This window comes from Anastrepha ludens, chromosome X (assembly GCF_028408465.1).
Source record: "Anastrepha ludens isolate Willacy chromosome X, idAnaLude1.1, whole genome shotgun sequence".
Lineage (NCBI taxonomy): Eukaryota > Metazoa > Arthropoda > Insecta > Diptera > Tephritidae > Anastrepha > Anastrepha ludens.
In genome coordinates, this window is record NC_071503.1 from 79,606,639 (window position 1) to 79,626,694 (window position 20,056).

At 39.1% G+C, this 20,056-nt stretch overlaps 4 protein-coding genes across 4 annotated transcripts; all 4 read right to left on the reverse strand.

The window, feature by feature from the left end:
• Positions 1-2,721: 2,721 nt before the first annotated feature.
• On the reverse strand, positions 2,722-5,894 carry LOC128869568 (uncharacterized). The gene is made up of 2 exons (XM_054112144.1): positions 4,161-5,894; positions 2,722-4,115 (listed from the first exon to the last, which is right to left on the reverse strand). The coding sequence occupies exon 2, from the start codon at positions 3,984-3,986 to the stop codon at positions 3,096-3,098; it is 891 nt and encodes a 296-aa protein (XP_053968119.1). The 5' UTR covers positions 3,987-4,115; positions 4,161-5,894; the 3' UTR covers positions 2,722-3,095.
• A 72-nt stretch (positions 5,895-5,966) lies between these two features.
• On the reverse strand, positions 5,967-9,353 carry LOC128869599 (uncharacterized). Its single transcript, XM_054112172.1, has 2 exons — positions 7,881-9,353; positions 5,967-7,835 (listed from the first exon to the last, which is right to left on the reverse strand). The coding sequence occupies exon 2, from the start codon at positions 7,704-7,706 to the stop codon at positions 6,816-6,818; it is 891 nt and encodes a 296-aa protein (XP_053968147.1). The 5' UTR covers positions 7,707-7,835; positions 7,881-9,353; the 3' UTR covers positions 5,967-6,815.
• A 1,182-nt stretch (positions 9,354-10,535) lies between these two features.
• LOC128869394 (uncharacterized) lies at positions 10,536-12,053 on the reverse strand. Its single transcript, XM_054111944.1, has 2 exons — positions 11,601-12,053; positions 10,536-11,555 (listed from the first exon to the last, which is right to left on the reverse strand). Exon 2 carries the CDS (start codon positions 11,424-11,426, stop codon positions 10,536-10,538), a length of 891 nt encoding a protein of 296 aa, XP_053967919.1. The 5' UTR covers positions 11,427-11,555; positions 11,601-12,053.
• Positions 12,053-15,773, reverse strand: LOC128869393 (uncharacterized). The gene is made up of 2 exons (XM_054111943.1): positions 15,321-15,773; positions 12,053-15,275 (listed from the first exon to the last, which is right to left on the reverse strand). Exon 2 carries the CDS (start codon positions 15,144-15,146, stop codon positions 14,256-14,258), a length of 891 nt encoding a protein of 296 aa, XP_053967918.1. The 5' UTR covers positions 15,147-15,275; positions 15,321-15,773; the 3' UTR covers positions 12,053-14,255.
• Positions 15,774-20,056: the final 4,283 nt, after the last annotated feature.

Consider the following 20,056-nt stretch of genomic DNA (forward strand, 5'->3'; position numbering starts at 1 on the left):
CCAAGGTAAGCAAGGAGGGAATTTTTGGTTCCATAGTTGGAAAATTCAGCCTACATCGACTTCGCCGGGGCCCGAAACATGGTAGTCTGCAGCACCAGATTCCAGCATAAAAAGATACACCAAGCTACCTGGCTGTCTCCTGATCGAAAAGCGCGAAACCAGATCGAATATGTTGTGATAGATGGATCGACTCGGATCATTACCTTGTTGCAGCCAAACTGCGCACACGCCTCTGTGCAGCAAAAAACGTATATCTACCTATGCAAAGAATATTCGACATTGAAAAGCTGCAATTACAATGGAAAGCCAGAAGATTCGCCCCTCTACACTCACTCCTGCTCTCAGAGAGTACTGCCCAACAAACCGGGATGCACGTTCCCTACGTATCGTCGTCGAAGAAGAAATCGGATTCCGGCGAGACTGAAAAAACAGTTGGTACGACCAGGAATGTCTTGCTGCCGCAGAAGGAAAAGATGCTGCCTATAGAGCCACGCTGCGAGCAGGCGCAACGCGAGCCATGTAGGATCGCTACAGAGAGCTAAGGAAGGAAGAGAGACGTATTATCCGAAAGATGAAACGAGTGACCGAAATACGTGAGTGCGAGAAGCTTGAGTTGCTGGCCAATGGGAACAACGTCCGAAAATTCTACCAGAAAGTTCGGCGGCTTACAGAAAGTTTTAAGAGCGGGGCGTTTTCCTGTAAGAACGAAGACGGCGATTTGGTGGCTGAGATCCATACTTAAATTATGGAGGAAACACTTCTCGAACCTTTTAAACAGTGATAGCTGCGCATGTCACAGAGAATGTGAAGATCCCGATACCCCAATCGTTGACGACGGAATTGTCGTTCCGCTACCCGATCATTACGAGGTGAGAATAGCGATAGCGGCTAAAGAACAACAAAGCCGCAGGCGCCGACGGACTGCCGGCAGAGCTATTCAAACATGGCGCCGAGGAGCTGGTAAGGTGCATGCATCAGCTCCTATGCAAAATATGGTCGGATGAAAGCTTGCCTGCCGATTGGAATTTAAGTGTGCTCTGCCCAATCCATAGAAAGGGTGATCCTGTAATCTGTGCCAATTATCGCGGGACTAGTCTTCTAAATATCGCCTATAAGATTCTAGCGAGCGTATTGTGTGAAAGGCTGAAGCCCACCAGCAGCCAACTGATTGGACCTGTGTAATCAATCGCTCAAACTATAAACAAAAAATTTTAAAGTCACACAAAACCAACATCAATCTAGAACATAAAATGCATCCTGTATGTATTTTTTAAAATAAATAAATACGAACACACACACTCGTATGTATGTATAAGTAAGTATCAACAGTATAGGGATGTGAAATGATATAGTTGTAAGCAAAATGTCCCATATTTTTATCCGGCCATGGACTATCACTTCAGCAGCATTCCCCAAAAATGTATGGGAAGTTGCATATGAATGTATGTACGTTCATACAAAAACAATAAACAGCAGTCTATTTTTTTCAAGTTATCACTTTAGTACACTGATGCCCGAAAATTTCTTATGGGCAAACAATTCTCATACAGTAGATTCTGTTTTTATGCGGTATATACGTTCCGCAAGAAACAGCATAAAAAAAGCTACCAGTTCTATAGTAAAACTGTAGATACGTTTCAAAAGTGCTAAGAACCGCTTAAATCTGAAATAATGTAATAAAATCGCATAAAAAAAGGGTACTAGTCCCATATTATAACTATAGATACGTTCCATAGACCGCACGAATCTGAAATAATTAAATAAAATTGCATAAACAAAAAATTGTATTTTTGAAAATTATATCTTTATTTAAGAAACGTTAAAATCGAAAAATAAATTTACATCGTCAGAAATAGAATCAAACAATACCCGCATTGGTTGCGCATTCGTTTAGGATTTGGCGTAAAATTACTTCCGTCACTTGAGGAAATGTACACGTCTGATCTGGATGGTGATGCAGGCGGTTCCATACTTGTAGGGTTAGCATTTCTGATGTAATCTATGATGAGTTTTTGCTTAGCTGGCTTAGAATCTTGTTAATACAATTCCCGATAGGTCGACATGCATTTTTTAATTTTTTTAAAAGCCGCACTATTTCAAAACCGCATAAAAAAACCCGCATAAAAACAGAATCTACTGTACATTGAAATAATTTGTGTATTTCTGTGTAGATATATTTGTATGCCTGTTTTCATGTAAGTAAGAGCTTAGAGGATTTCAACAGCCCTTTAAAAACTGCGAAGCTTACTACCTGTTCGACATATACGAGTACAACAACACACAAGAGCAATACAAAGCTCAAAGCAGCAGCTACGCCAGCAAGAACATTATTTTTAAACAACTTTATTCTGTATAAAAATGCAAAAAAAATAATTTCTTATGAGCGAGCATAAGCGAGCAGTGATTCGAATTTGAATGTCTACGAGTTTTACAAAAACAAAAGTACGAGTATAGGCTTTGGGCATCGTCGCTTTAGAAGAAGCATCATTTACGCCTTATCAGCCACATTTTGTTAGTGAATGGAGACTTCAGATACGTCGTTATGCTAACACGTCTTTTTCAGTAGATACGAACTGAAATAAGTATATATGTAAGAAAAGGACTTTCAGTCCAATACACTCAAAAAAATTAAAGGGCCAACTTGCCCTGCAAATGAAACACTAAAGGATCAAAGTTAGAATTTACAAGGTTTATTTACTACAAAGGTAAATGTTACAAGCTACCGTTAATGTCCACTACGCAACTGCCCCTTGATGTGCGCTGCAGGCCTTTATAGGTTTGGGTCGTTCTGCTGCCTTCAGGTGCGCCGTGTCTTGGTACGCTGGCTCCGCCCCTAGCTTCCCACGGTTGGCATGCACTGGTGGCATGTGCAAGTATTTCACAATCGTGTGAAACATAATTTGCTGACGCTGCGTCTGGCTCCGTTCTTAGTGCGTTAGCATTAGTACGTGGTACCTGATATGTAACTGGCCTTGACTTAAGGTGTTGGGTTGTCCTATAGAATAACAGCGATTATGCTGATGCAGCGGCACGTGTATCGGTAAGGTGTGGGAATGCAATATGTTGGGTGCCGCAGCGTGTTAACTCCTCCCCCTTCAAATATCTGCGTCCCGCAGATTAGGTGACGAAGGACGTTTCTCGATCCTTCGACTAAGTTGGTTCTCGATTTTTATTTCGGGTAAGTGGATCCTTGCTGTGAGCTTCCTCCAGATAAACCAAATTATCACCATAAGTAACAGTAGTCCCGATCCCTCGGATAATATGAACCAATTCGTCTCAGATTTAAGGTGCTTCAATATTTGCAAGTTGTCAATTGCCATTCCATGTACCAAATCGAGGTTTATAGCCATTGTGCGGTTCGTGACGCTAGTTAGGATTGGTGGGAGCACCTGAACTCCTGAGGTGGTAATGCTTGAGTATGTTTGGTTGTTGATTACTACCGTCTCGTTGTCTACACGGAGAATATAGGAACCGTTAAGATTAGTAGTGGTTTTACCTGAACTTATGTTGCCAACGAAATTGTTCAGGAAAATAGTATCATCTTTGATTACTTCGACGGTAGATGCGTTGCTTGTCAAGTAAGGACAACTTGTTTCTCCGCCCTTGAGGAGACGAGCCAAACAACCAGCCTCCGGTAGCAGGTCCAAGGATTTCTTTTCACATACCATTGCTGAGGATAAGTGCAAACAGTCTCCCCTTATGCCAAACGTCTCCTGTTTGCTTATAAGGATAGTTTTGTACGCCAATTCTATCCGATGGCCCTTCTGGACATTAGCTCGTGTGATAAGGTGGTTGAATCTTTCCTCCGCGACCTTAGGCAGAGATAACACGTACAGCAATAGCGTGTTGTTGGTGTAGATCGAAGGTTTGCTATACTCGATGGCTTCAATGGCATTACTGTATGGAAGGATGTCAATCTCGCCAACAAGCTGGTTAACTTCTTCCTTGCTTAAGAGATTGCTATTGAAGATGCCAGCCTTAGCCATTTGGCAGGCGCGTATCAGCTCGTTCACGTCTTCCTTCAGAATAGCTATCTTGTTTTGGACATCCTGCTCGAGCCTTTCCCTGGTTCTTCGATCGACGACGTCATTTGTGATCGTCACAACGCTGTTTAGCTTCTGCAATACTTCGTTAGTTTTTTTGAAAATTGCATTGTTTACCTTGTATTGCCTGTTACTATTTTGGTTAAGGGAGTTTTCGTTGTTAAGGACCTTATCCCAGTCGAGCGCATCTGGTGAACCAGCTATCCATTTCCAGGCAGACCCTATCCAATCGATGGATCGCTTCGATCTCGCAAGTTTGTGCCCTCTCAGTTCATCCAAGTGTGTGCGAATTCTGTTTAGTTGGAACAGCAGTACTTCTGTGGTTGTTGTTGTTTCATTGAGGTTGGTTAGTAAATGTTCCAGTTGATTCGTTGTCAAGTCATAACGCTCTAGATCTATAACGTGAATGAGCTTAAAGTGTCCATCGATGATCCAGCCGTACCCATCTCGTATAGTGGCCAATGGTGAGCCTATTTCAAATATCTCATAAGAGTGCGCAGTTGCGCAGAGGCAGATGCTATGAATTATAGTAATGTTAGTAAATTGTTTGCTTACATAAAAAATGGAAAATTATTATCTTAGTGCCTATTTTACTAAGCTATTCTATGGAATTTCAAATAATTCATTCGAACAAAATTATCATCTTAGTGTCTACTTTACTAAGCTATTCTATTTCTATTTCTATTTCAAATATCTCATTCGAACAGTAAATTTCTTAAGAGTATGCGAACTTAGTGTCTACTCCTTATTCTAGGGACTTATCCTAGTTTTGAGTTGCGCAGTGGAGGGTGAATTAGTAAAGCTGGTGAAGTCTATTGTGTTAAAAAAGGTTTTTCTATTTTCGTTAGTTGGGAACCCAGTAGTGAAGTAGTTGGTTAAATTGGTTGCAAGTTGCCTTAAGCTCGATTAGTGTTATTTTAGTTATCGAAAGGTTTAAAATTGTTAGTTGGTTATGAAAAAATTTCAAATTGTTAATTAGTTAATTTGTTAGTAAATTTAGTTTAAATTTTTTCTTTTTTCTTTTTTTTTTATATATTTTTTATATTAGTATTTAATTTAAATTTTTTCTTTTTGCTTTTTTATTTATATTTTTTGCCTTTTATGCATGTTTGCTTTTCCATATTTTTGGACCCATCTTTATTTGTTGTAAAAAAATTGTGTTTTAAATTTTTGCATTGGAATATGGGTATTAACTTGACTATGGAAGGTCCGCGTTGATCCCTTTTAGTCGCAAGCGTTTATGATTGCAAGCGACCTACTCATGGCACGGATGACTTCACGCAAGTAAGCAGAAGATCATTTTGGGGGAATTGAACCCCTCCGCATCGGTTATCCCACACCAGTGAGAAAAATGGAATTGAACCACTATAACTTCAACGGCTACAGGCGCGTTAACGCTTGCATTCGTACCTCCGAATTCTACTGATCTTAAGCTTCTTATTAACCCTTTGACCAATGGTATCTCATACTTTAATGCTTAGTGATTTAGTAATTTTTTGGTAGCATTCCTTTTTTTGTTTTTCTTTGCACCTTTTAGGTGTTTATGTACAACTTAATTGCGTAATTTTGCATCGGAATGTAGGCGTTTCTCTCAGCTGACATTGGAAGGCTCGCGTTGATCCCTTTTAGCCATAAGCGTTGATAGTTGCAAATGGCCTACTCATGGCACGAGTGGCTTCACGTCAATTAAAGCATAGACCTCGTGGTGGAGTTGAACCACACCGATTGCAATCATTCGAACCATCGAGTTATTTGGAATTGAACCAACGTCTGACTACATCGGCTGCAAAAAAATTTGCACCCATACCCTGGGACCAGAGAATCTAAGCATAAGATTTGCCTTGTGACCAATGTTATCTTTAGATGTTTTCTACATCCGCTTTGTGGAACTTTTTTCCACTTTCACTTTTGTAGCCCCTGGCTATTTAAAGGAAAATTTTTATTTTTTTTCTCTTTAGAACTTTTTTCACTTTCACTTTTGTAGCCCTTGGCTATTTAAAGGAAAATTTATTTTTTTTCTCTCTTTAGAACTTTTTTCACTTTCACTTTTGTAGCCCTTGGCTTGTTTAAAAATTGTATTATATTTTCTATTAAATTTTCCTTCTCTATTTTAAGAACCTTTAAATTTCTAGCTTTTTTCCTTCACTTTATTTTTGTAGCTTCTTAGCTTTTTCACTTTTAATTTTATTGACTCTTTTCACTATATTTTCTAGCTCTTAGCTAATTCCAACTTATTTTGTCACTTCACTACTGGTCCCTGTTCGGGCGCCAGAAAAGGACTTTCAGTCCAATACACTCAAAAAAATTAAAGGGCCAACTTGCCCTGCAAATGAAACACTAAAGGATCAAAGTTAGAATTTACAAGGTTTATTTACTACAAAGGTAAATGTTACAAGCTACCGTTAATGTCCACTACGCAACTGCCCCTTGATGTGCGCTGCAGGCCTTTATAGGTTTGGGTCGTTCTGCTGCCTTCAGGTGCGCCGTGTCTTGGTACGCTGGCTCCGCCCCTAGCTTCCCACGGTTGGCATGCACTGGTGGCATGTGCAAGTATTTCACAATCGTGTGAAACATAATTTGCTGACGCTGCGTCTGGCTCCGTTCTTAGTTCGTTAGCATTAGTACGTGGTACCTGATATGTAACTGGCCTTGACTTAAGGTGTTGGGTTGTCCTATAGAATAACAGCGATTATGCTGATGCAGCGGCACGTGTATCGGTAAGGTGTGGGAATGCAATATGTTGGGTGCCGCAGCGTGTTAACTCCTCCCCCTTCAAATATCTGCGTCCCGCAGATTAGGTGACGAAGGACGTTTCTCGATCCTTCGACTAAGTTGGTTCTCGATTTTTATTTCGGGTAAGTGGATCCTTGCTGTGAGCTTCCTCCAGATAAACCAAATTATCACCATAAGTAACAGTAGTCCCGATCCCTCGGATAATATGAACCAATTCGTCTCAGATTTAAGGTGCTTCAATATTTGCGAGTTGTCAATTGCCATTCCATGTACCAAATCGAGGTTTATAGCCATTGTGCGGTTCGTGACGCTAGTTAGGATTGGTGGGAGCACCTGAACTCCTGAGGTGGTAATGCTTGAGTATGTTTGGTTGTTGATTACTACCGTCTCGTTGTCTACACGGAGAATATAGGAACCGTTAAGATTAGTAGTGGTTTTACCTGAACTTATGTTGCCAACGAAATTGTTCAGGAAAATAGTATCATCTTTGATTACTTCGACGGTAGATGCGTTGCTTGTCAAGTAAGGACAACTTGTTTCTCCGCCCTTGAGGAGACGAGCCAAACAACCAGCCTCCGGTAGCAGGTCCAAGGATTTCTTTTCACATACCATTGCTGAGGATAAGTGCAAACAGTCTCCCCTTATGCCAAACGTCTCCTGTTTGCTTATAAGGATAGTTTTGTACGCCAATTCTATCCGATGGCCCTTCTGGACATTAGCTCGTGTGATAAGGTGGTTGAATCTTTCCTCCGTGACCTTAGGCAGAGATAACACGTACAGCAATAGCGTGTTGTTGGTGTAGATCGAAGGTTTGCTATACTCGATGGCTTCAATGGCATTACTGTATGGAAGGATGTCAATCTCGCCAACAAGCTGGTTAACTTCTTCCTTGCTTAAGAGATTGCTATTGAAGATGCCAGCCTTAGCCATTTGGCAGGCGCGTATCAGCTCGTTCACGTCTTCCTTCAGAATAGCTATCTTGTTTTGGACATCCTGCTCGAGCCTTTCCCTGGTTCTTCGATCGACGACGTCATTTGTGATCGTCACAACGCTGTTTAGCTTCTGCAATACTTCGTTAGTTTTTTTGAAAATTGCATTGTTTACCTTGTATTGCCTGTTACTATTTTGGTTAAGGGAGTTTTCGTTGTTAAGGACCTTATCCCAGTCGAGCGCATCTGGTGAACCAGCTATCCATTTCCAGGCAGACCCTATCCAATCGATGGATCGCTTCGATCTCGCAAGTTTGTGCCCTCTCAGTTCATCCAAGTGTGTGCGAATTCTGTTTAGTTGGAACAGCAGTACTTCTGTGGTTGTTGTTGTTTCATTGAGGTTGGTTAGTAAATGTTCCAGTTGATTCGTTGTCAAGTCATAACGCTCTAGATCTATAACGTGAATGAGCTTAAAGTGTCCATCGATGATCCAGCCGTACCCATCTCGTATAGTGGCCAATGGTGAGCCTATTTCAAATATCTCATAAGAGTGCGCAGTTGCGCAGAGGCAGATGCTATGAATTATAGTAATGTTAGTAAATTGTTTGCTTACATAAAAAATGGAAAATTATTATCTTAGTGCCTATTTTACTAAGCTATTCTATGGAATTTCAAATAATTCATTCGAACAAAATTATCATCTTAGTGTCTACTTTACTAAGCTATTCTATTTCTATTTCTATTTCAAATATCTCATTCGAACAGTAAATTTCTTAAGAGTATGCGAACTTAGTGTCTACTCCTTATTCTAGGGACTTATCTTAGTTTTGAGTTGCGCAGTGGAGGGTGAATTAGTAAAGCTGGTGAAGTCTATTGTGTTAAAAAAGGTTTTTCTATTTTCGTTAGTTGGGAACCCAGTAGTGAAGTAGTTGGTTAAATTGGTTGCAAGTTGCTTTAAGCTCGATTAGTGTTATTTTAGTTATCGAAAGGTTTAAAATTGTTAGTTGGTTATGAAAAAATTTCAAATTGTTAATTAGTTAATTTGTTAGTAAATTTAGTTTAAATTTTTTCTTTTTTCTTTTTTTTTTATATTTTTTTTATATTAGTATTTAATTTAAATTTTTTCTTTTTGCTTTTTTATTTATATTTTTTGCCTTTTATGCATGTTTGCTTTTCCATATTTTTGGACCCATCTTTATTTGTTGTAAAAAAATTGTGTTTTAAATTTTTGCATTGGAATATGGGTATTAACTTGACTATGGAAGGTCCGCGTTGATCCCTTTTAGTCGCAAGCGTTTATGATTGCAAGCGACCTACTCATGGCACGGATGACTTCACGCAAGTAAGCAGAAGATCATTTTGGGGGAATTGAACCCCTCCGCATCGGTTATCCCACACCAGTGAGAAAAATGGAATTGAACCACTATAACTTCAACGGCTACAGGCGCGCTAACGCTTGCATTCGTACCTCCGAATTCTACTGATCTTAAGCTTCTTATTAACCCTTTGACCAATGGTATCTCATACTTTAATGCTTAGTGATTTAGTAATTTTTTGGTAGCATTCCTTTTTTTGTTTTTCTTTGCACCTTTTAGGTGTTTATGTACAACTTAATTGCGTAATTTTGCATCGGAATGTAGGCGTTTCTCTCAGCTGACATTGGAAGGCTCGTGTTGATCCCTTTTAGCCATAAGCGTTGATAGTTGCAAATGGCCTACTCATGGCACGAGTGGCTTCACGTCAATTAAAGCATAGACCTCGTGGTGGAGTTGAACCACACCGATTGCAATCATTCGAACCATCGAGTTATTTGGAATTGAACCAACGTCTGACTACATCGGCTGCAAAAAAATTTGCACCCATACCCTGGGACCAGAGAATCTAAGCATAAGATTTGCCTTGTGACCAATGTTATCTTTAGATGTTTTTTACATCCGCTTTGTGGAACTTTTTTCCACTTTCACTTTTGTAGCCCGTGGCTATTTAAAGGAAAATTTATTTTTTTTTTCTCTTTAGAACTTTTTTCACTTTCACTTTTGTAGCCCTTGGCTATTTAAAGGAAAATTTATTTTTTTTCTCTCTTTAGAACTTTTTTCACTTTCACTTTTGTAGCCCTTGGCTTGTTTAAAAATTGTATTATATTTTCTATTAAATTTTCCTTCTCTATTTTAAGAACCTTTAAATTTCTAGCTTTTTTCCTTCACTTTATTTTTGTAGCTTCTTAGCTTTTTCACTTTTAATTTTATTGACTCTTTTCACTATATTTTCTAGCTCTTAGCTAATTCCAACTTATTTTGTCACTTCACTACTGGTCCCTGCTCGGGCGCCAGAAAAGGACTTTCAGTCCAATACACTCAAAAAAATTAAAGGGCCAACTTGCCCTGCAAATGAAACACTAAAGGATCAAAGTTAGAATTTACAAGGTTTATTTACTACAAAGGTAAATGTTACAAGCTACCGTTAATGTCCACTACGCAACTGCCCCTTGATGTGCGCTGCAGGCCTTTATAGGTTTGGGTCGTTCTGCTGCCTTCAGGTGCGCCGTGTCTTGGTACGCTGGCTCCGCCCCTAGCTTCCCACGGTTGGCATGCACTGGTGGCATGTGCAAGTATTTCACAATCGTGTGAAACATAATTTGCTGACGCTGCGTCTGGCTCCGTTCTTAGTTCGTTAGCATTAGTACGTGGTACCTGATATGTAACTGGCCTTGACTTAAGGTGTTGGGTTGTCCTATAGAATAACAGCGATTATGCTGATGCAGCGGCACGTGTATCGGTAAGGTGTGGGAATGCAATATGTTGGGTGCCGCAGCGTGTTAACTCCTCCCCCTTCAAATATCTGCGTCCCGCAGATTAGGTGACGAAGGACGTTTCTCGATCCTTCGACTAAGTTGGTTCTCGATTTTTATTTCGGGTAAGTGGATCCTTGCTGTGAGCTTCCTCCAGATAAACCAAATTATCACCATAAGTAACAGTAGTCCCGATCCCTCGGATAATATGAACCAATTCGTCTCAGATTTAAGGTGCTTCAATATTTGCAAGTTGTCAATTGCCATTCCATGTACCAAATCGAGGTTTATAGCCATTGTGCGGTTCGTGACGCTAGTTAGGATTGGTGGGAGCACCTGAACTCCTGAGGTGGTAATGCTTGAGTATGTTTGGTTGTTGATTACTACCGTCTCGTTGTCTACACGGAGAATATAGGAACCGTTAAGATTAGTAGTGGTTTTACCTGAACTTATGTTGCCAACGAAATTGTTCAGGAAAATAGTATCATCTTTGATTACTTCGACGGTAGATGCGTTGCTTGTCAAGTAAGGACAACTTGTTTCTCCGCCCTTGAGGAGACGAGCCAAACAACCAGCCTCCGGTAGCAGGTCCAAGGATTTCTTTTCACATACCATTGCTGAGGATAAGTGCAAACAGTCTCCCCTTATGCCAAACGTCTCCTGTTTGCTTATAAGGATAGTTTTGTACGCCAATTCTATCCGATGGCCCTTCTGGACATTAGCTCGTGTGATAAGGTGGTTGAATCTTTCCTCCGTGACCTTAGGCAGAGATAACACGTACAGCAATAGCGTGTTGTTGGTGTAGATCGAAGGTTTGCTATACTCGATGGCTTCAATGGCATTACTGTATGGAAGGATGTCAATCTCGCCAACAAGCTGGTTAACTTCTTCCTTGCTTAAGAGATTGCTATTGACGATGCCAGCCGTAGCCATTTGGCAGGCGCGTATCAGCTCGTTCACGTCTTCCTTCAGAATAGCTATCTTGTTTTGGACATCCTGCTCGAGCCTTTCCCTGGTTCTTCGATCGACGACGTCATTTGTGATCGTCACAACGCTGTTTAGCTTCTGCAATACTTCGTTAGTTTTTTTGAAAATTGCATTGTTTACCTTGTATTGCCTGTTACTATTTTGGTTAAGGGAGTTTTCGTTGTTAAGGACCTTATCCCAGTCGAGCGCATCTGGTGAACCAGCTATCCATTTCCAGGCAGACCCTATCCAATCGATGGATCGCTTCGATCTCGCAAGTTTGTGCCCTCTCAGTTCATCCAAGTGTGTGCGAATTCTGTTTAGTTGGAACAGCAGTACTTCTGTGGTTGTTGTTGTTTCATTGAGGTTGGTTAGTAAATGTTCCAGTTGATTCGTTGTCAAGTCATAACGCTCTAGATCTATAACGTGAATGAGCTTAAAGTGTCCATCGATGATCCAGCCGTACCCATCTCGTATAGTGGCCAATGGTGAGCCTATTTCAAATATCTCATAAGAGTGCGCAGTTGCGCAGAGGCAGATGCTATGAATTATAGTAATGTTAGTAAATTGTTTGCTTACATAAAAAATGGAAAATTATTATCTTAGTGCCTATTTTACTAAGCTATTCTATGGAATTTCAAATAATTCATTCGAACAAAATTATCATCTTAGTGTCTACTTTACTAAGCTATTCTATTTCTATTTCTATTTCAAATATCTCATTCGAACAGTAAATTTCTTAAGAGTATGCGAACTTAGTGTCTACTCCTTATTCTAGGGACTTATCTTAGTTTTGAGTTGCGCAGTGGAGGGTGAATTAGTAAAGCTGGTGAAGTCTATTGTGTTAAAAAAGGTTTTTCTATTTTCGTTAGTTGGGAACCCAGTAGTGAAGTAGTTGGTTAAATTGGTTGCAAGTTGCTTTAAGCTCGATTAGTGTTATTTTAGTTATCGAAAGGTTTAAAATTGTTAGTTGGTTATGAAAAAATTTCAAATTGTTAATTAGTTAATTTGTTAGTAAATTTAGTTTAAATTTTTTCTTTTTTCTTTTTTTTTTATATTTTTTTTATATTAGTATTTAATTTAAATTTTTTCTTTTTGCTTTTTTATTTATATTTTTTGCCTTTTATGCATGTTTGCTTTTCCATATTTTTGGACCCATCTTTATTTGTTGTAAAAAAATTGTGTTTTAAATTTTTGCATTGGAATATGGGTATTAACTTGACTATGGAAGGTCCGCGTTGATCCCTTTTAGTCGCAAGCGTTTATGATTGCAAGCGACCTACTCATGGCACGGATGACTTCACGCAAGTAAGCAGAAGATCATTTTGGGGGAATTGAACCCCTCCGCATCGGTTATCCCACACCAGTGAGAAAAATGGAATTGAACCACTATAACTTCAACGGCTACAGGCGCGCTAACGCTTGCATTCGTACCTCCGAATTCTACTGATCTTAAGCTTCTTATTAACCCTTTGACCAATGGTATCTCATACTTTAATGCTTAGTGATTTAGTAATTTTTTGGTAGCATTCCTTTTTTTGTTTTTCTTTGCACCTTTTAGGTGTTTATGTACAACTTAATTGCGTAATTTTGCATCGGAATGTAGGCGTTTCTCTCAGCTGACATTGGAAGGCTCGCGTTGATCCCTTTTAGCCATAAGCGTTGATAGTTGCAAATGGCCTACTCATGGCACGAGTGGCTTCACGTCAATTAAAGCATAGACCTCGTGGTGGAGTTGAACCACACCGATTGCAATCATTCGAACCATCGAGTTATTTGGAATTGAACCAACGTCTGACTACATCGGCTGCAAAAAAATTTGCACCCATACCCTGGGACCAGAGAATCTAAGCATAAGATTTGCCTTGTGACCAATGTTATCTTTAGATGTTTTTTACATCCGCTTTGTGGAACTTTTTTCCACTTTCACTTTTGTAGCCCGTGGCTATTTAAAGGAAAATTTATTTTTTTTTTCTCTTTAGAACTTTTTTCACTTTCACTTTTGTAGCCCTTGGCTATTTAAAGGAAAATTTATTTTTTTTCTCTCTTTAGAACTTTTTTCACTTTCACTTTTGTAGCCCTTGGCTTGTTTAAAAATTGTATTATATTTTCTATTAAATTTTCCTTCTCTATTTTAAGAACCTTTAAATTTCTAGCTTTTTTCCTTCACTTTATTTTTGTAGCTTCTTAGCTTTTTCACTTTTAATTTTATTGACTCTTTTCACTATATTTTCTAGCTCTTAGCTAATTCCAACTTATTTTGTCACTTCACTACTGGTCCCTGCTCGGGCGCCAGAAAAGGACTTTCAGTCCAATACACTCAAAAAAATTAAAGGGCCAACTTGCCCTGCAAATGAAACACTAAAGGATCAAAGTTAGAATTTACAAGGTTTATTTACTACAAAGGTAAATGTTACAAGCTACCGTTAATGTCCACTACGCAACTGCCCCTTGATGTGCGCTGCAGGCCTTTATAGGTTTGGGTCGTTCTGCTGCCTTCAGGTGCGCCGTGTCTTGGTACGCTGGCTCCGCCCCTAGCTTCCCACGGTTGGCATGCACTGGTGGCATGTGCAAGTATTTCACAATCGTGTGAAACATAATTTGCTGACGCTGCGTCTGGCTCCGTTCTTAGTTCGTTAGTATTAGTACGTGGTACCTGATATGTAACTGGCCTTGACTTAAGGTGTTGGGTTGTCCTATAGAATAACAGCGATTATGCTGATGCAGCGGCACGTGTATCGGTAAGGTGTGGGAATGCAATATGTTGGGTGCCGCAGCGTGTTAACTCCTCCCCCTTCAAATATCTGCGTCCCGCAGATTAGGTGACGAAGGACGTTTCTCGATCCTTCGACTAAGTTGGTTCTCGATTTTTATTTCGGGTAAGTGGATCCTTGCTGTGAGCTTCCTCCAGATAAACCAAATTATCACCATAAGTAACAGTAGTCCCGATCCCTCGGATAATATGAACCAATTCGTCTCAGATTTAAGGTGCTTCAATATTTGCAAGTTGTCAATTGCCATTCCATGTACCAAATCGAGGTTTATAGCCATTGTGCGGTTCGTGACGCTAGTTAGGATTGGTGGGAGCACCTGAACTCCTGAGGTGGTAATGCTTGAGTATGTTTGGTTGTTGATTACTACCGTCTCGTTGTCTACACGGAGAATATAGGAACCGTTAAGATTAGTAGTGGTTTTACCTGAACTTATGTTGCCAACGAAATTGTTCAGGAAAATAGTATCATCTTTGATTACTTCGACGGTAGATGCGTTGCTTGTCAAGTAAGGACAACTTGTTTCTCCGCCCTTGAGGAGACGAGCCAAACAACCAGCCTCCGGTAGCAGGTCCAAGGATTTCTTTTCACATACCATTGCTGAGGATAAGTGCAAACAGTCTCCCCTTATGCCAAACGTCTCCTGTTTGCTTATAAGGATAGTTTTGTACGCCAATTCTATCCGATGGCCCTTCTGGACATTAGCTCGTGTGATAAGGTGGTTGAATCTTTCCTCCGTGACCTTAGGCAGAGATAACACGTACAGCAATAGCGTGTTGTTGGTGTAGATCGAAGGTTTGCTATACTCGATGGCTTCAATGGCATTACTGTATGGAAGGATGTCAATCTCGCCAACAAGCTGGTTAACTTCTTCCTTGCTTAAGAGATTGCTATTGACGATGCCAGCCTTAGCCATTTGGCAGGCGCGTATCAGCTCGTTCACGTCTTCCTTCAGAATAGCTATCTTGTTTTGGACATCCTGCTCGAGCCTTTCCCTGGTTCTTCGATCGACGACGTCATTTGTGATCGTCACAACGCTGTTTAGCTTCTGCAATACTTCGTTAGTTTTTTTGAAAATTGCATTGTTTACCTTGTATTGCCTGTTACTATTTTGGTTAAGGGAGTTTTCGTTGTTAAGGACCTTATCCCAGTCGAGCGCATCTGGTGAACCAGCTATCCATTTCCAGGCAGACCCTATCCAATCGATGGATCGCTTCGATCTCGCAAGTTTGTGCCCTCTCAGTTCATCCAAGTGTGTGCGAATTCTGTTTAGTTGGAACAGCAGTACTTCTGTGGTTGTTGTTGTTTCATTGAGGTTGGTTAGTAAATGTTCCAGTTGATTCGTTGTCAAGTCATAACGCTCTAGATCTATAACGTGAATGAGCTTAAAGTGTCCATCGATGATCCAGCCGTACCCATCTCGTATAGTGGCCAATGGTGAGCCTATTTCAAATATCTCATAAGAGTGCGCAGTTGCGCAGAGGCAGATGCTATGAATTATAGTAATGTTAGTAAATTGTTTGCTTACATAAAAAATGGAAAATTATTATCTTAGTGCCTATTTTACTAAGCTATTCTATGGAATTTCAAATAATTCATTCGAACAAAATTATCATCTTAGTGTCTACTTTACTAAGCTATTCTATTTCTATTTCTATTTCAAATATCTCATTCGAACAGTAAATTTCTTAAGAGTATGCGAACTTAGTGTCTACTCCTTATTCTAGGGACTTATCTTAGTTTTGAGTTGCGCAGTGGAGGGTGAATTAGTAAAGCTGGTGAAGTCTATTGTGTTAAAAAAGGTTTTTCTATTTTCGTTAGTTGGGAACCCAGTAGTGAAGTAGTTGGTTAAATTGGTTGCAAGTTGCTTTAAGCTCGATTAGTGTTATTTTAGTTATCGAAAGGTTTAAAATTGTTAGTTGGTTATGAAAAAATTTCAAATTGTTAATTAGTTAATTTGTTAGTAAATTTAGTTTAAATTTTTTCTTTTTTCTTTTTTTTTTATATTTTTTTTATATTAGTATTTAATTTAAATTTTTTCTTTTTGCTTTTTTATTTATATTTTTTGCCTTTTATGCATGTTTGCTTTTCCATATTTTTGGACCCATCTTTATTTGTTGTAAAAAAATTGTGTTTTAAATTTTTGCATTGGAATATGGGTATTAACTTGACTATGGAAGGTCCGCGTTGATCCCTTTTAGTCGCAAGCGTTTATGATTGCAAGCGACCTACTCATGGCACGGATGACTTCACGCAAGTAAGCAGAAGATCATTTTGGGGGAATTGAACCCCTCCGCATCGGTTATCCCACACCAGTGAGAAAAATGGAATTGAACCACTATAACTTCAACGGCTACAGGCGCGCTAACGCTTGCATTCGTACCTCCGAATTCTACTGATCTTAAGCTTCTTATTAACCCTTTGACCAATGGTATCTCATACTTTAATGCTTAGTGATTTAGTAATTTTTTGGTAGCATTCCTTTTTTTGTTTTTCTTTGCACCTTTTAGGTGTTTATGTACAACTTAATTGCGTAATTTTGCATCGGAATGTAGGCGTTTCTCTCAGCTGACATTGGAAGGCTCGCGTTGATCCCTTTTAGCCATAAGCGTTGATAGTTGCAAATGGCCTACTCATGGCACGAGTGGCTTCACGTCAATTAAAGCATAGACCTCGTGGTGGAGTTGAACCACACCGATTGCAATCATTCGAACCATCGAGTTATTTGGAATTGAACCAACGTCTGACTACATCGGCTGCAAAAAAATTTGCACCCATACCCTGGGACCAGAGAATCTAAGCATAAGATTTGCCTTGTGACCAATGTTATCTTTAGATGTTTTTTACATCCGCTTTGTGGAACTTTTTTCCACTTTCACTTTTGTAGCCCGTGGCTATTTAAAGGAAAATTTATTTTTTTTTTCTCTTTAGAACTTTTTTCACTTTCACTTTTGTAGCCCTTGGCTATTTAAAGGAAAATTTATTTTTTTTCTCTCTTTAGAACTTTTTTCACTTTCACTTTTGTAGCCCTTGGCTTGTTTAAAAATTGTATTATATTTTCTATTAAATTTTCCTTCTCTATTTTAAGAACCTTTAAATTTCTAGCTTTTTTCCTTCACTTTATTTTTGTAGCTTCTTAGCTTTTTCACTTTTAATTTTATTGACTCTTTTCACTATATTTTCTAGCTCTTAGCTAATTCCAACTTATTTTGTCACTTCACTACTGGTCCCTGCTCGGGCGCCAGAAAAGGACTTTCAGTCCAATACACTCAAAAAAATTAAAGGGCCAACTTGCCCTGCAAATGAAACACTAAAGGATCAAAGTTAGAATTTACAAGGTTTATTTACTACAAAGGTAAATGTTACAAGCTACCGTTAATGTCCACTACGCAACTGCCCCTTGATGTGCGCTGCAGGCCTTTATAGGTTTGGGTCGTTCTGCTGCCTTCAGGTGCGCCGTGTCTTGGTACGCTGGCTCCGCCCCTAGCTTCCCACGGTTGGCATGCACTGGTGGCATGTGCAAGTATTTCACAATCGTGTGAAACATAATTTGCTGACGCTGCGTCTGGCTCCGTTCTTAGTGCGTTAGCATTAGTACGTGGTACCTGATATGTAACTGGCCTTGACTTAAGGTGTTGGGTTGTCCTATAGAATAACAGCGATTATGCTGATGCAGCGGCACGTGTATCGGTAAGGTGTGGGAATGCAATATGTTGGGTGCCGCAGCGTGTTAACTTGTATGTATGTAAGTGCCAGATACTCGTAGCAGAGAATGTTAATGCAATGAAAAGGTGCAAATGTTACTGTGAGCTTTTTTTAGTACCATTGAGATTTGAAAGATTTGAAGTAAGGGAATTTAGCACACCGAGTTTATAGACACCTCACTGACTTTTGCCCACACAAAAATTAGAAACACCACACATCTTTCACCTCAACACACAACACATTTCTCACCTCGACATTAAACCAATTAAATTTTTACTATTTTCGTATTTTTGAAATAATAAGCGAATACGTAAAATTTATTTCATAATTTTTTTTTTCAATTGCATTAAAAAAAAACGATTTAAAAAAAAAAATTTATAAAAAAAAGTTTGCGCCGGGAATTGAACTCGAGTCTAACATGTGGCGAGGAAAAATAGGCGGTGCGTTTATTTCTTCGACTGCTTATTTTTTTACCATTTTGCTACTTTTGAAATGATAAGCGGATACATAAAATTTATTACAAATTTTTTTACGATTACATTAAAAAAAAAAATTTGCACCGAGAATTGATGGCGAGTCACGTGGGGAGGATAAATACGCAGAGCGTTTATTTCTGCGCCTGCGTTGTGAACAAAAGGTTTTGTGCATGCGCGCGACGCGAATAAATTTTAATAAAGTTCTGAAAGTAATTCATGAAGTTTTTCATTACATACATTCAAAAATGAACGTATACTTTATATGTAAATAAATGATGGTATATGATAATATACATAAGTACATAATATGTATGTACATGTCAATAGGAGGTATTTGCATTCAGAAAAAAAGAACGGTTTAAGATAAATCAACACTTATTTTATATTGTATGTCAATTTATAGTTTATGTATTCGACAGCATTTACATACATATGTATGTATGTACATTTGTATATGAAAAACAATAATGCACAAGCGCAAGAACATCATATCACATATGCAAGTATGTATGCCCAAATTACCTTGACTTACATATGTATGTACACATGTCACAGCACATCACATTCTTACAAGAAATCAAATACACATACGCACTAGTGAACGAGTTTCTTCCTAACAAGTGCAAAAACAATTCTGCTCTATATACATACATATACGAGTATACCTACTTGCCTTCTAAACTTCCTACAAAATAATTGTATTCATATGTTACTACATCCATGCACGTTCATACATTCATGCATACATATATGCGCGAGCACAGCGCTCCCTTCACACGGAAGCACTTTTGTCTTTCACCAGTCGATATTCCTAATATTATACTTACAAAAACACAATACTTTGATAGACGCAAAAGCAACAGCAAGCGCAACGCGATGGCCGCTTTGCCACCACACATTCTAAAATGTTCTAGAACACAACAAAAACACATACCTCACATGCGCATGTCGCCCAAAGCTAAAATCTAAGCCTAGCGACTACAAAAACAAAATACATTCGTAGACGCAGTCGCAGCGGCCATGATTCTATCAGCGACGGCGCTGAACAATTTAGAACAAAAACAAAAAGTTCATTCATAAGTTCGAGCTCATATTTCAATTTCATTCATAAAAAGAGCCGCCCATATGTCAATTTTCGCGACCATTCGAAAATAGTCAATATTGGAATATTTCGCGTGGAATTATTTGCCAATATTTGATAAATCTTAAATTTTTGTCATGTCGAGTGGCCGCGGCTCCGTATGTATGTATGCACCCTTATATGTATGTAAATATGTCTTCTAACTGTGCGACAGTTGCGAGTTAATGCGACTTCCAGCGAATCACACATTGCTGTCCGCAAAGCCGCATATATGTACCTTATGATCAGAAAGTACCGGGAATGTTTAAATTAAACAAAACAGAGTTAAATTTAAGGTAAATTTATATTATCTCCTTCAAAATATGACCCGTCTGAAGCAACACACATGTGCCAACGTTTAACCCAGTCCTCCAAACACCCCCGGCAGGCCGATTTGTATTCTCTTTGATCAGTGCGATGGCGCGTTATCATCATGCAAAATCTGAGAATTGTTTGCTCACATTTCCGGCGGTTTGCAACACACAGCATCTCTCTAAGGTTTCAAAACGGATAAATAATATTCTC